The sequence below is a fragment of the Muntiacus reevesi genome, chromosome 9, assembly GCF_963930625.1.
Source record: "Muntiacus reevesi chromosome 9, mMunRee1.1, whole genome shotgun sequence".
NCBI lineage: Eukaryota > Metazoa > Chordata > Mammalia > Artiodactyla > Cervidae > Muntiacus > Muntiacus reevesi.
This window is the reverse complement of record NC_089257.1, coordinates 53,449,998-53,464,959: the sequence shown is the minus strand read 5'-3', so window position 1 is coordinate 53,464,959 and position 14,962 is coordinate 53,449,998. Positions and strand designations below refer to the sequence as shown.

The following is a 14,962-nucleotide window of genomic DNA, read 5'->3' as shown; positions in this document are numbered from 1 at the left end:
GGAGAGAGAGAAGGAGAGGGGGAAAGGGAAGAAGAGGAGCATCAGAAGAGCTTCCTGCAACACCAAGAATTCAGGTCTTCCCACCACTGCATCTGCCCATCCTCCCACACTCCCATCCCCCCACACAGGGTTTTGTACTTGAAGCCTTTCCCTGTCCTTCCCACCCCCCGCCTCCCACCTGGTCTGTGTTTGCAAATATCAGAACTACAACAGTAGACCAGATCCAGGTTATTTCCCCTGGGTCTCCTAGACCCCAGCAAATCAGTGGATGTGAGCAGGCTCCTGTTTGAAGTTTCCCTGAACTTTTCATGGCAGTTTTGAATACTTGTTCCAGTTCAGTCAGCCAGCTGGAGAGGGACAACCTAACTTGTATAAGTGAGTGCTCAAGTTTTAAACTTTGAAAGTTAGAAGCCTTGTCTATGTAGAGCTCAAAAAGGCCTTCTTGGGGTGTTACCTCACTGCTTACTCTTCCTATCCTAGCCTCAACTCTGGCCCAGCCAAGACACCCAGTAAAAACGGGAAACTTTAGATCAGCAAGAACTAGCCAGCCACACAGATAGCTTGTGTGACATGGTGAGCTCTCTGACATAGTAGGTGCTCCAGAGACGTGCATGTGACTGGAACCAGACACAATTGCACACCATCAGATTAAAAACAGAGGAAATAATACTTGAGATCATTTGGGCCACTTGCCACTTCCCAGCTCATGCTCACTCATGCACATACATGTATTCATGTGCCTGAGTGAGCATGAGCTGGGACTCTTGGTTCTCCCAGTTCATCAGATGGTGAGTATTTCGTACGTGTCACGTCAGGGTCTAAGGACAAGCAAACCAATGGTTTTATACAGTATTCAACTGAGGAAACATTGGTCTCTTCCAATGTTGGAGGGAAAAATAGATGCTGGACTTCCTGGGAAATATCAGTATGTTTCTATTCCCCACTAATAAAACTATCTGCAGGGGCACATAAATAAGGCTAGTTTGAATCTAGTATCCTTGTGATAATTTACGTACATTTGCAAAGGATTTTTAAGGAGTAATTTTCACTTACGTGATTTTTGCTTTCCATAATGACTCTTGAATCTAACCCTCAAGTAAGATAGGACTCTTCTCTTGAAAAATACACGTGTGTATGTATACATAGAATATATGAAGAATATATGTACATATAGATTCACTATGTTGTACACTTGAAACTAACAACATTGTAAATCAACTATATCAATTAAAAAACTTTGATATCAGAAAATTTAGTAAATTCCATAGCAAATTAAGAGCACTTATTTTAAAATTAATCTTAACAGAACAATACCAGATCGATGGGGTCTGATTTGAGGGAAATTATCCATTAAAAGGATGAAAGTGATATTCTTCATTAAGAATTTAAAAATCTAAAAAAAATGTAAATTCACTCATGTTCATTCTAAATGTATATCCCGGTGAAGTTTTTCTTCCCTCCTTTCCCCTTCCTGTTTCTCCTTCTTCCCCTCTTCTCTTTCTCCCCTCCCTCTCTTGCATTTTCTTGCTTTGCCAACTTTTCCCTCATCCTTTCTTTCCCTGCTGCTTCCTCCTTTACTGAGGAAGATGGTGAGGCAGACAAGCTACTCTGATATATGGCCCCTTTTTTCTTCTTGGTATGAACCCTATCAACACATCACATGCAAGTACATGTACACACACATGCACACACACCCCCCAACACTCCTCCCCTCTAATGATTCACACGCCATTGAGAAAACTCACCTAGAGGACTTGTCACTAAGAGAACGTGAGACATTATTTTTCCAGGGGAAATTCATTTTACTTGTCAATAAGTGTCCAGTAGAAACAAATGAAAAACAAGTAAAATTAATTTTAACTATATTTTATTTAGCTTGCATATACAATTATTGGGGCTTCCCTGGTGGCTCAGTGGCACAAAGATTCTGCCCGCCAAGCAGGAGATGCAGGTTCAATCCCTGGGTCAGGAAGATCCCCTGGAGAAGGAAATGGCAGCCCACTCCAGTATTCTTGCCCAGAAAATCCCATGAACAAAGGAGTATGGCGGCCTACAGTCCATGCGGTCGAGTTGGACGCAACTTAGCAACTAAACAACAACCATTATCATTTCGTTATTAATACAAAATACAGTTAATGAGAGGTTTATTCTTTTTCTCATACTAATTATTCAACAACCAGGGTGTGTCTTATATTTATAGCACAGCTTAATTTGGACTAGCCGTTTCAGGTACTGTGACTTCTGGCTACTTCTGGATTGCAGAGTGCTAGAAGATGGCAGGGCAACGAGATAGAAGGAACCTGGGTTCCTGGGTGGCCATGTGCAGCAAGCTGCCCATCATCTTGGACTTCCCACTTACCTCTCATTTAAAACATTGCATTTTCTGGCCTTTTTGTAATGAGCTTAGCCTGTATCCTGATTAATACAAGATGGCTAAAGTTTTTCCTCTACAGAAATTGGTATTGATCTACATCTGTCATTTCATGTATAATAAGCAAATAGCATGTTTGTAAACATTTCAACAATTATAATCTCTTGCTCCAGTTCAGTCAGCCAGCTGGAGAGGGACACTCAACTTGTATAGGTAAGTACTCAAGTTTTAAACCTTGAAAAATTTCAATTTATATGCTTCATTTTTTGTATGATCTGACTTTTGTGTTTCATCAAACTCAAAGGAACAGGCCCCACAACCATTAAGCATTTATATATGTATACATCTTTTTAATTTTTATTAACGATTTGAACTACTTAAAAAAAGAGAGCAAAAGTTAAAAATTAAAGTTATATAATAAAAACAAAAGAGCAAACAAGAGGGTCACTCATAAATAATTACAATATCATCAGCAATGCTTAATTCTAAAAAACCACTACATAAAAAGTTTATTTAAAAGACCTCATCCAGCTTAAGTTTTTCATATTCTATGTATATACTTTTCAAACGTATAATTTTCCTGACATGGTAGTATAATATCTGCATGTAAAAATAAAACAAGAGTCAAATTAAGGTTTCTCTCTTTCCAATTTGTTTCTGTTTCCCCACAAACAAAAGGAATTGGCCAACGTCTGGCAAGGTTCTTCATGTTTCTAAATTAATCCTTTGGTTTATGGGCAAATGCAATACTGAAATCTACAAGAAGAAAAAAAGCAAATGTAAATAGGGACCCATCACTTCAGACTTAGTGTCCCAAGATATGTCAGTTATTATCTTGATTTGTTGTTGCTGTTTTCCTTCAACAAAGACACACCACCGGGAAGACTGAGGGTAGCAGGGTGAATTCATTCCACTAATTCATTTTATTGAGTCAGTATAAAAAACTAGTTATGAAAAAAAAAAAAAAAAAAACTAGTTATGAGTACAGATTTAGCAGTTAGACATCCCTTAGTTTGTATCCTTACTCCACTGATTATTGAGGCTTAGTGTCCTCATCTGTAAAATAAAAATAGTAAATTGACCCAAAGTACTGGAAAGAATATGCAAGATGAGTAGGAAGCACTTAACACAATGTCTTATCCAGTGTTAGCGGCCAAGTATTTTTCTATTTCCAAAATAAATAATGATCTCATAACATTATATATATGTATGTATGTATATGTGTGCATGTATATATATAATATATGCTACTGTATGACGGTTTCTTTTGACATGGATTATTTCTAATTCTCACAGCTACACTAGCACAGTGGGAGAAGCTGTCTCATTTTACAGGTGGAGAAACTGTGGCTCAGAAAGGTAAAGTGGCCTGCCTATAGTCACACAGTGAATGTGTGACTGAGCCAGAGTGGAAACAGACCCAGCCAACATCAAAGCCTGTGTTCTACCAGGTGGAGATGGGACACTCTGGGACACACATTCTTATGACAGTGTGTGCCCCAGAGTGAGAAAAAGAAAGAGAAGGCAAAGCAGCTTTGGAGGTCTCCAAACCTCCCGGTTTAGAATAAATCCCTTAATTATGCTTGAAGTTGGACAAGCTTTTGAAATCTCGCCTGGACATTCTTTCCCCATCAAGTTCCTTGAAATTTCCCTTTAAAGAGCATCTAGGAAAAGCCACTCTCATTAGCCAGGGTCTGGCTTTATTTTCCTAATAAACAGACCTTTGGACAGACAAAAGAGTCTCTTATTTTCAATCAATTCTTGAACATTTCAGCTGATTTTCTTCTATTTGGCTTGAAATTGTGATCTGGGAATGACTGGTCTTGCAAATTGTCCTCCTATAAGGGAAGCCCCTTGAGGATCCTCAACTTGTTATTTTTAATCACTGTAATCTCTTTTTCAAAGGAGGCCATGGTCAGAAACAGAGCAAGCCTTTCAGAGTTTTCTAAAGCACAATTATTGCAGAGGGAGTGGTATTGAGGGAAAGAGGGAGGGAGGGTAGAGATGTGGTGGGAGAGAGGAGGCAGTCAATATAGTACTAACAACTTGGGAAAAGGCTGAATCATCATCTCAATTGGATCCTGACTGTTGAGAAGAAACCCCATGTTTCCATTTTTTTTTTTAAATAGTGACCATTTTACTCCAGTCTAGAATATCTAAAGGATATGATGAGATGGGAGGGTGGGAGTGGCGGCATGGAGAGTGGAACCTCTGTGGGGATGAACTGGAATCCTGAGGACAAAGGTTTGAGGCAGGAAAATAGGCCATTGATTCCAAAGATTGTGAGGGGCTCTAATTCAGTAAAAATAAAAATAAAAAAGCAAACAGAACACCAGGGGAATGTTAATTTCCACAGCCCTAAGTCAATACCCGGAGCTGAATGTATTAGATTTACCTCTAATGTAACTATTCTAAGAAAGTATAAGCCAACAGAAAATGTCAAAAACCAGGCCAGTGCCCTTTTTCTTCCTAACTTTGAGTGGCGGAATCAGGTTTGCTAATCCAAAGAATTGACTCAGAAGGCATTAGCCTGGCTCTTGCAAGATCTCTTAGCCACCAGAAAAGAGGTAAGATGATTGCCCACCAATAGCCTGAGTCGGGCATCACAGTTTAAGACTAACATTGTAGGCTGGCATAACCTATAAGGTGAAAGTCTAATCCCAGTTTTCACCTGCTGTTCATGGATACTTAGGCCGTCATGGAACCCGTCTGTTCATGTGAATCCCAGATGCATCTCTATCTCAGTGCTGGGATCCCTCACTGCCAGTGCTCAGCCAAACTGGGAAGATTCATGTGGGAAGAGAGACCCAGGAGGACTCTTGGGCTGCAGACTAAACTTGATTATCCCCAAAAGAAATTCTCCTGGTCCTAAACTAGGAATAGTCTTAAGCAAACCTCCTAACATGGAGAAATCATTCATTCATTCAGTTATTTCATGAGCACCAGGTAACTGGCATCCACTGGTAGATTGGCTTGAAGGAGTGCTGAGAAAACCTGCTTTTAGACACACAGACGCACACGTGGCAGAAACAAAATTGAACCTGACCGTGCACAGCCCTCAATTATTAAACCTTTTGGGCCTCATAGACAACTCAAACTAATATATACGGGGAACCCACTGTAGCTCAGGCACGCTCATCTTTATGGACTCATTTACTCCCTAAGACCGCCCAGGGTAGCTGGACAAACATCTGATTTCAATAACTGGGAAATAGGATCCGAGAAATTAAAGGACTTGCACAAGGTCACACAGCTACTAAACCCGGGACGGACTGCAGAGCCACCTCTTTCGCTGCCACGTGGAGCTGGGGCAGTTTTCCCAGGGAACTCAGGTCCTCGGTTTGGGGGAGGGCTGAAGAGGCCAGTGGGGTTACTCCCACTTCCCTCTCGTCCACGGAGGGGACTGGCTGTTTCCCCGCTGGGGGAAAGAGGCTGCGATCGCATGTAGGTTCGGCTTGCTGGGCTGCCGGGCCAACCCGCTGCCAGCACCCTGGGGGCCGGGCCGGGTGTTCTCCACCCCACCCCCAGCCTTCCGCGCAGAGTACCCCCCGCCCCGCCTAGCCGCGCGGGCTTGCAAGGACTGCCCGACAGGCATGGAGCGCGTCCACAAGCCGACTACGCTTTGGGTAGCTCCAGGCGGAGAGAATCGGGAACACAAACCCAGGAAAATGGGAGAAGCATTCTGGGAAGGGTGGTCCCTGGTTCTGGTCGCCTGTGTGACCCGGGCTCCAGCTGGCACTACCCCAAACTTTCTCCAATGTTGCCCCCATAGCTTCCTCTCGAGACGCTTAGGAACGGGGAAAGTGGGGATGGAAGGGCGGTGGCTGTGGGCCCGTTCGCCCCACGAGTGCCCCGAAGCCTCTCTTTTCCTTACTTAGCCCCAGAATGGACTTATGAAAGGGCCCGGGGTGAAGGGACACGTGCCCTGTCACTCCCCGCCCGCGGGGCCCCGGGTGAGGCTGGGCAGGCTTCCTTCCCTGCCTGGTGTCTTGGCTCCTGATGGAGAATGGCAGCGAAAAGATGCATGGGGAGCTGACCCGGCTTAAGAGAGGGGCTCAGGGCATGGCGTCAGGGGTCTTCAGGTCTGTGCTGGTCGAGCTGCCTGTGAGGCCCGGGGGGCGCTCACTTGCTTTGGACATCCCCTCTCTGCGCTTCTGAAAGCCGGCTGGCATTTGAGGAGCTGAGAGACCGCTTTTCTGGGGGTACTGAGACTCGGGGTTGCGGGAGCCGCTCTGGCCTCCAGGGAGCAGGCCTCAGGAATCTGGGCTTCCCTTTCGGTCTTGATTGGATTCCCCTCCCTGTTCGAAACTACCTAGAGCTCTCAGTCCACTGGGAGCCTGTCCTAGAAGTCCAGGGTCTTCTCCCTCGCCTGGGGCCGTCAAAGAATATTTGGAGTTCTTTTCAGGCAACCTTCCGAAAAGCTTCAGGCTCTTCTCCTCTCCTCCCCCCGCCCTAGGACCAGCTAGGGGAGAAGCCCAAGTCCCTTCTCTTGTAGGGATCCGTCCGGGGAAGCTGGAATGACCGTCCCACTGGGGGCTGGTCTGTGAAAAGCTGATTTCCTCTCCTTCAGGGATGGGAGTGGGGAAAGCCGGAGTCACCACCCTGCCTAGGACCCGACTAAAAGAAGCCAGGGTCCCCTCGACCCCAGAGACGGATCTGGAGAAAGGCGAGTCTCCACCGCTCTCCTGGAACCGGCCGGGGTAGAAGCCAGGCCAGAGTGACGCGTCGCTCAGCTCCGGCCCACACCCGGGAACCGCGCTTCGGACTTGGGGACTGCATCTCCTGGCTGCGGCCCCGCGACGGCGCCGGATACTGGCTCGGAGCTCAAAGGATAGGGCATCCAGGACAGAAGGGCCCTCGGCGGGCTGCGCTGGCACTGTGCGCCTGGGAACCGTGCGCCCTCCTCCGGCACCGCGCGGTCGGCGCCCTCCGGGGGCCAGGTCCCGCGCCCCCAACACCACGGCGGGCTACTTACCGCGGTAGCTGGTTCCCGGCTTATAGAAGTCGGGGTCGCCCTCCACGCGGAGGCGGAACTCGGTGTAGCCCTCGCGCCGCGTGCCCTGGACGCGCAGGATGCGGCTGCAGTAGCCCTCCGACTTGGGCACTTTGTCCAGGGTCTCGTCGGAGAAGGCCAGCGCCACCGCCAGGGGCAGCGCCAGGGCCAGCAGCGCTGGACCCCGGCTCAGCCTCAGGAGCACCGGGGACAGCCTCATCCTCGCGGGCTCCCAACTTTGTGCCCTGGCCGCTGGCTGTCGCCACACGACTCCTGCCCGAAGGGGTCCCCGCTGAAACGAGACCTGGCAGAGCCCAGGCGGGCAGCGGAGCTCCGAGCTGGTGCTGGCGACCCGGAGACCGTGCTGCCTAGGCTAGGCGGCTGCTGAGCTGCGCTGCGCTGAGCAGAGCCGAGCAAGCCCAGCAGCGCGAGGAAGGGAGGGCGGCGGCGAAGGAGGAGGAGGAGGGAGGGCTGATTTTGCCCAGATCCCCAGCGCAGCGCTGTTTTGTTTCTGAGCTGGCGATTAGCGGCGCGGTGGTGTTTATTTTGCGACGCTGAATTCCCAGGGTCTGGCGAGGAAATCATAGGGTCCAGGGACACTGCGGGCTCTCTCCCACCACGAGGCTGCCACCCCAACCCCTGGACCCTGTGGAGGCGGGTGCTCCAAGGAGGGATAGACTGAGAACTAACTTTTGTTGCATACCTACTCTGTGCCATGTTCTAATGCACTGTCTATACCTTATAAGATAAAGTCAAGCATGTATCTGCTGAGACTTTTTAAGTTGACCTGTCTTTATATTTAGAAACATCTCTTAATAGTAGGCTTCCGTGGTGGCTCAGATGGTAAAGAATCTGCCTGCAACGCAGGAGACCTGTGTTCAATCCCTGGGTCAGGAAGATCTCCTGTAAAAGGAAATGGCAATCCACTCCTGTATTCTTGCCAGGAGAATTCCATTGACAGAGGAGCCTGGCAGGCTACAGTCCTTGGGGTTGCAACGAGTCAGCCCCAACTAGCGATTATCATTCACCTCTGTGCCTGGCCATATTCTGGGAGGTTTACTTACATCTGCTCATCTTCTCCACTCTCACTGCACAGAATAAATGTGACATTACTTTCATTCATTTTACAGAGGAACAAACTGAGGCTTTCAACCAGTTAAGTCAGGGTCAGATGCCATGGCTATCTGACTTTATTGCCCTTCTCATAGCGTGTTGGAACAGGTCAGACTGATGGATGGAAAGGAGCAAGAATGATTCATCCATTGGCCCCCGTAGGCACAGTGCTACGCCTTGTAATACTTTTGGCGATTCCTGAAAATGTTCTCTTTTAAATCAAAAGAAAAAAAATATTTAGGTCTAATAAAATATTTTACTATATAGTACTAATTTATGTGTACTTTGATTTACACAGTCATAAAATATAATGTTTACTGTTGCTTTATGAAGGAAGAAGCCCACAAAGACAAAAGTGCCTAGAGCCCAGGGGAGTCTTCATAGAGCTCTGGAAAGAGATTTTGAAGGTTTCAAAGAAAAGCTTGTGTTTTCTTGGCTTAGACTTTAGTTCAGGTTCCCAGTCCCCAGTGACAGATGTTTGGAGAGGAGCTGAGCCTGAATGCTTACTGGCCAGAGCCTCAGGCACCAACCCCAAAACCAGACAGAGAAAGCCAGGTGCAAGAATCTCTCCCAGTGTTTCCTTGGGGACAGACCTAAATCAAACGTTAGTCCTAGAGCCTATTATACAGAGTGAAGTAAGTCACATAGAGAAAACAAATATCATACATTAACACATATATATAAAGAATCTAGAAAAATGGTACTGATGAACCTATTCTCAGGACAGCAATGGAAACACAGACATAGAGAATAGACTTGTGGACCCACTGGGGGAAGGAGAGAGTGGGATGAATGGAGTAACACTGAAGCATACACATTACCATATGTAAAATAGCCAGAGGGTGAGATAGTTGGATGGCATCACCGACTCAATGGACATGAGTTTGAGCAAGCTCCGGGAGTTGGTGATGGACAGGGAAGCCTGGTGGGCTGCGGGCATGGGGTTGCAGAGTCAAATACGACTGAGCAGCTGAACTTAACTGAGAGTTAAAGAAATGAGGCGTGCAAAATACTGGGCCTGACATCCACCGCCAGGCTTAACAGGTGGGTCTGGCCCTGGGTATCACACTAACAGAGATCAGGTCTGGCCCAGGGATGCTGGTAATGCCTCTGCCTGCCCTCTGTGCTCAAGCATCCGAAGTACTCTCAGAAGCTTTGGTTAAGCACCCTCTCCTTCCCCTGGGCTGTCAACACACCTCAAAAGCCTGCATTTAAAAAGCAATCTTCTTTGCTTTCCAGGTCAGGTTTTTCTCTTTGACATCACTAACAGCCCGCCCAGAGGAGCCACCTGCATCGGAGGCCTCCATTCCTCTTCACCTGCCCCCAGTCCATGTACTGGACTCTCCCCGCCATGATTAAGAGGGCACCTTCTCTCAGAGGTCCCTTGGCAGACGCCAATTATGCTCTTTTCTCAGCCTGACTCTCCTTGATCCTTAGCAGCACCTGCTCCAGCTAGCAGCCTTCCTTTATGGAGTTGACATTCAAATTCACTTCTGTGTCCTGAGTGAATTATCTCCACTGTGGCTGGACCGGCTCAGGTTTCACGTAGACTCCACGGTGCACAGTCCTGTGCACCCAGCAAACTGTCCTTGAGTTCAGATTTGGGGCCAACTCTGTGCTAAGTGGTGGGCTCCAAAGGGAGCAAAAATTCATTCATTCATTCATGTCCAATGTGCTCCACGTGCTCTCTACTGGGACACATGACAAATAAATTACTTGCCTTTGTGGATTTTACAATCTAGGGGAGAGGCAGATATTTTAAATACAAAGTTACAGGAATCTTTTCCAATTATAATGGTGAGATAACCACTACAAACTAAGTTGTTCAGGAGAGTGTACCCAATCTTATCTCAGAGGACAGGAAACTACCAAAATAAATAAAATGTGGCTCCTGTCTTCGGGGAGCTTATTTTACATCCCATAGCTCAATTACGTGTTCTTGAAAGTCTTTTCATCTAAATCAGCATATTCAAATCTAACATGGAGGTGGGTGGAAATGGAGCAGGGAGGGACAGAATAGTTTAACTTCTCATTCAACATTGACAGGAAAACCACGTGAGGTAGGAGGCCCCATCCCCTCTGCTGTTTTTCAGGTTGTTGTTTAGTCACTAGGTGGTGTCTTACTCTTTTGCAACCCCTTGGACTGTAGCCTCCAGGCTCCTCTGTCCATGGGATTTCCCAGGCAAACATACTGGAGTGGGTTGCCATTGCCTGCTCCAGGGGATCTTCCCAACCCAGGGATTGAACCCATCCTGCATTACAGGCAGATTCTTTACCAGCTGAGCCACCAGGGAAACCCAAGAATACTGGAGTGGGTAGCCTATCTGTTTGCCAGCTGATCTTCCCAACCCAGGAATTGAACCAGGGTCTCCAGCATTGCAGGTGGACTCTTTACCAACTGAGCTATCAGGGAAGCCCCTTACTGTCTGGGTACCATGGCTAATAAGGAAGAAAAGAACCAGGATTCAAAACAATGGGGTTCTTTCCTCTACACAGTGGTGACCCCAGCACTGGGGCTATGACAGCAGGCTCTGAGTAGCCCATGGAGCTGCAGTTCCTCTACTGAAGCTAAACTTCCCTAACCCGGCTCTACTGTCCAGTCAGACCACCATGCTCTCTGCACAGATTCAATCCATCAGCAAGTCACTGGTTTCCAATTCCCTCTAAGATGTGTCCATTTTTTGCCATCTCCTCTGGCACCACACCAGTCTGAGTTGTCATCATCGCTAAGTCTCCTAATTGGACTGCCCATGTCTACTCTTTCTCTCCTCCAGTCCATCTTCTGAACTGAAGTCTGAGTGATCCTTATTAAAATGCAGACTAGAATGTCAATCCCTCAGTTAAAATCCTTTTCCACTGGCTTTTCAGGGCTCTCAAAACAAAGAATCTTTAATGTGGCCTCTGAGGCCCTGCTTGATCTGCCTCTCAAGGCCATGTGCCCCTGCTCTCATGATCTCTGGCCACCGTGGCTTTTCAGCTTTATGAACTTTTGTCTGTGTGGTTCTCTCTGCCTAGAATCCAGTGCTTTCGTCTCTCCCACACACCATCGTCTCCTGACCAACTTTTACTCATCCTTCAGATCTCAGTGCAAAACTGCTTCCCCAGAGAAGTCCTTCCAGATTTCCCTGAATAGGTCCTACCCCTCTTTATATGCTCTCCTGGAACTTGATATATTTCTCTTAATATTCTCAAGATTTATAATTATCTTCCCTTCTCCAGCGGATCTTCCCAACCCAGGGATAGAACCTAGGTCTCTCACATTGCAGGCAGATTCTTTACCAGCCACCAACAAGGGAAGTGTTGTGTTATAATCATATGGTCACTTTTATGTTTGACTTTTACATTTGGTGTTTGTTCACTGTCTGTCTCCATCACTAGATTCCAGTACCCATAAGGGCAGGGACTATCTCTGGGGCTCACCACTGTGTCCTCCATGCACATCATGGTGCCTGGCTCCATAAGTATTTTTTCTGTGAATAACAGCCTCCCAGGACCCTCTGATGCAGCCCAAGTTCTTCAAGTGAACTTCAAGGCCCTCCATGATCTGGTCATAGATTCCAGACTGAACTCTCAGTGCTCCCCAGGTAGATCCCCTGTATCCCCCACTTTCAGAATTGGCAAACTTTGTTTATCACTTTCCCATCACCTAGGATGTCTTCCCTTCTTCTGCCCATTGAAATTCTCTTCTCCTCCACGGGATGAAGTCTTGCAGTCTCTCCTCCAGACTTCGTAGAACTTGTGAGAAGAAAGTTTCTTATTTTGACTATTGTGTTCAGTAGATTGTTGTGAACTGTCTCGTATGTCTATGTCTCATCTCCTAGCAATGAATCCAGTTTACTTTCTGTTTAATTTCCTGTTCAGATGTTTCGTTCTGTTGTAAAATACACTGGACTTCAAGAAATCTCTTTCCAGTTTTGTAGCCTAAGGCAGAACTGATGTTAGTTGCTAGGGTGTTGCTAGGGAAAGTCATTTAGCCAGGGCAGATAATTAACTTTATCAGTGTGTGTGGGTAGGTCACAGAAGAGAAGAGCTGGGGGCTCCACTTCTCTAAGAGAAAAAAAAAGAAAAAACTCCTTTGATTGGTAAGAGGTGAGCTCAGCCCCTCTTTTTTTCTAAGAGAGAAGGGAAAAAGAAGTTTCTAGATTATTGTTTCTCTGAGTATGGTCAATGAAACACAAGCATCAGATGTTTGCTCTCAAATGCAAATTCCAAAACCCCATCCCAGACCTATTGAATCTGCACTTTGAACAAATTTAAACTGCAGTTTAGGGAACTGCAGCTTGTAATTCAGACTTGAGGTGCAAGGCTTCCATCTGGCTTTCCCACGTTCTGGCTGTGAAGTTGAGTGGTCTTGGGAGCTCACGGTTCCTGTCTAAATTGCTTATGTACAAAACTGGGAAAGAGTAATACCCACCCTGCCTACTGCCTGGGGTTTTGAGAAATAAACATGTAACTGAGATAACAATTTATAAACTTCAAAGTGATTCACACAAAAAATTAGTATTCCTATTAATATAGGACAAAAATCTAGAAATGTTATGTCTTTGTTCCTATAACTCAGAGGTATACTCAGAAATTTTATGGAAAGGGGGTTTTAAATAAAGAAAGTAAATGGACAATGAACAAAGAAAGCTGAATTGTACTAAACAAACTATCTGTGATCTGTCATTAAGAGAGGTCCAGAAGCTGTCCACAGGAAGCCAGTAGATTCTGAGTCCAAGTTATGGGCAGTGAATACAAAAATACAATTTTTAAAAATTCTAAAAGCAAAAGATTAACTGAAGAGAGTTTATCCAGCACCTGTTTTGTTCCAGGCATTGGTCAAATTGTATATAATTACACTACCTTTGGAATTCTGAAGTTCACTGGATCCATCCTACAATTCCACCCAAGGTATGGGTTCTTCCATTCACCTGATCTCTCCAGTTCTTTGGTCTCCATTCAGTTTTACCTTTCCTTCTACTCTCTGTAGCACTTTACCTGTTTTTCACTGCTTCATCCAGACCAGCATCCTAGAATAGCCTTCAAAAGTCCCTCTCACTTGAAAGCTCGCAATATCAAATTTACACTCCTTCATCCTCCGTCATCCTGCCTCTGTCAGCTATAGCCTCAGGTCACTCCCTGCAGCCACAAAGAACTCTGCAAGGGGCTCACTGGCTTCTAGCCCATCCTCACTCATGCTATCGTCTTTGGAAACTAGAGAGTCTTTAACGATACTCAGCCATCCCTCTAACTTCCTCTATTCCAGAGAGCTTGGATCCTTCCATATCAGTAGCCCTCCCCTGCAGAAATATCCTCAGCTTTGGAAATAATGGCTCCCAATGGTCCTCCTTCATTCCATTCCCAGCGGTCCCATCACCTCACTCCCTTGCTTGACCCCTCTATGTCACTGAGACCTCCAATTGCTTAATCAATTCTGATTTTCCTAGCCCATCTTGTTGGCAGTTCCTTCCCCATTCAATTTAGGCATCATGCTTAACCATTTTAACCATATCCTCACCAACGCTCTTCATTAGGTCGCCTTTTTTATTTTTCTAGATGAACTAAGAAGAGCAATGGAACTATTCCTGACTTCTGAATTCTGCTGCAAAAAAACATGGTAACGCTTCCAATTGCTGTTCTACAAACTCATGAATTCTACTCTCAGCCAAAGTTCTTAATCAATTTCCTTTCCCATTCTTCATAGTGCCTTCTCTCTTCCTTCTAGTCCTTACTAGGTTTTAGGCCTGTCGTATCACTCTTGCTATTCTCACTCTTTGGGGGGTAACCTGGTCTCTTATTCCACCCTCAAAGAAAGGACATTAGGCATGAATTTCTTCAAATTGCTGCCTCTTCTATCATCAAACCAAACTCTGGTAAAACCCAAGTTCACTTCTTGCCTTAAAAGAAGGGATTTTACTCTTCTGTTCTTCCAAGACTCACCCGCTGCGTGTGTTCCTGTCCTCATCCCCTCCTGCCTTCTGCTGAACACTTCTCTGGTTATGCTCCTCTGTCTGGCTTGCCCACAGTTCAGTTTCCCTTTCTGTCCACTTTCTCAGCTTGCAGACCTGGGTGAGTCTCCCCCATCCTGGGACAGGGGTAGGCGTAGAGGGCCGGGTTGAGGGGACACTGGGCCTTTCACTGCCGTCTCCTTGCCCTCCCCAGCTGTTCTCTCAGTATGCCTCAGAGCCAGACTTTCGAAAGAGTTGTTCTTCCTTGCTGTCTCTGCTCTCTGTTTCCATTCATTTTTCCTTGCAGGGAACTTTGGCAACAGCTCACGAGTCTTTATTGAAACTGTTCCAACAGAGGTCACATAAGACCTCCTCATCATAGCCTTTGTGTGAACTGCAGTAGACAAAAGCCGTCAGTAAGGTCCCTGTCTTTGTACAGCTGAATGGAAGTTCATCCCTGGAAGAAGTTAAAGAGAAGCACACAGTGTGTGTGTGTATGGGGTGGGGGGTGGGGGGCTCTTCTAAGATGTAGACCTGGGCCCAGTCTGGAGCTGT

At 46.3% G+C, this 14,962-nt stretch overlaps 1 protein-coding gene across 1 annotated transcript in view; it reads right to left on the bottom strand.

Annotated features, from left to right (window-relative positions):
- SPON1 (spondin 1) overlaps positions 1-7,804 on the bottom strand; it is a 303,413-nt gene extending 295,609 nt beyond the window's left edge. The window contains exon 1 of the mRNA XM_065944964.1: positions 7,347-7,804. Within this exon, the coding sequence (XP_065801036.1) occupies positions 7,347-7,584 (238 nt within the window). The 5' untranslated portion in view covers positions 7,585-7,804. The remainder of the gene's footprint in view (positions 1-7,346) is intronic.
- Positions 7,805-14,962: the final 7,158 nt, after the last annotated feature.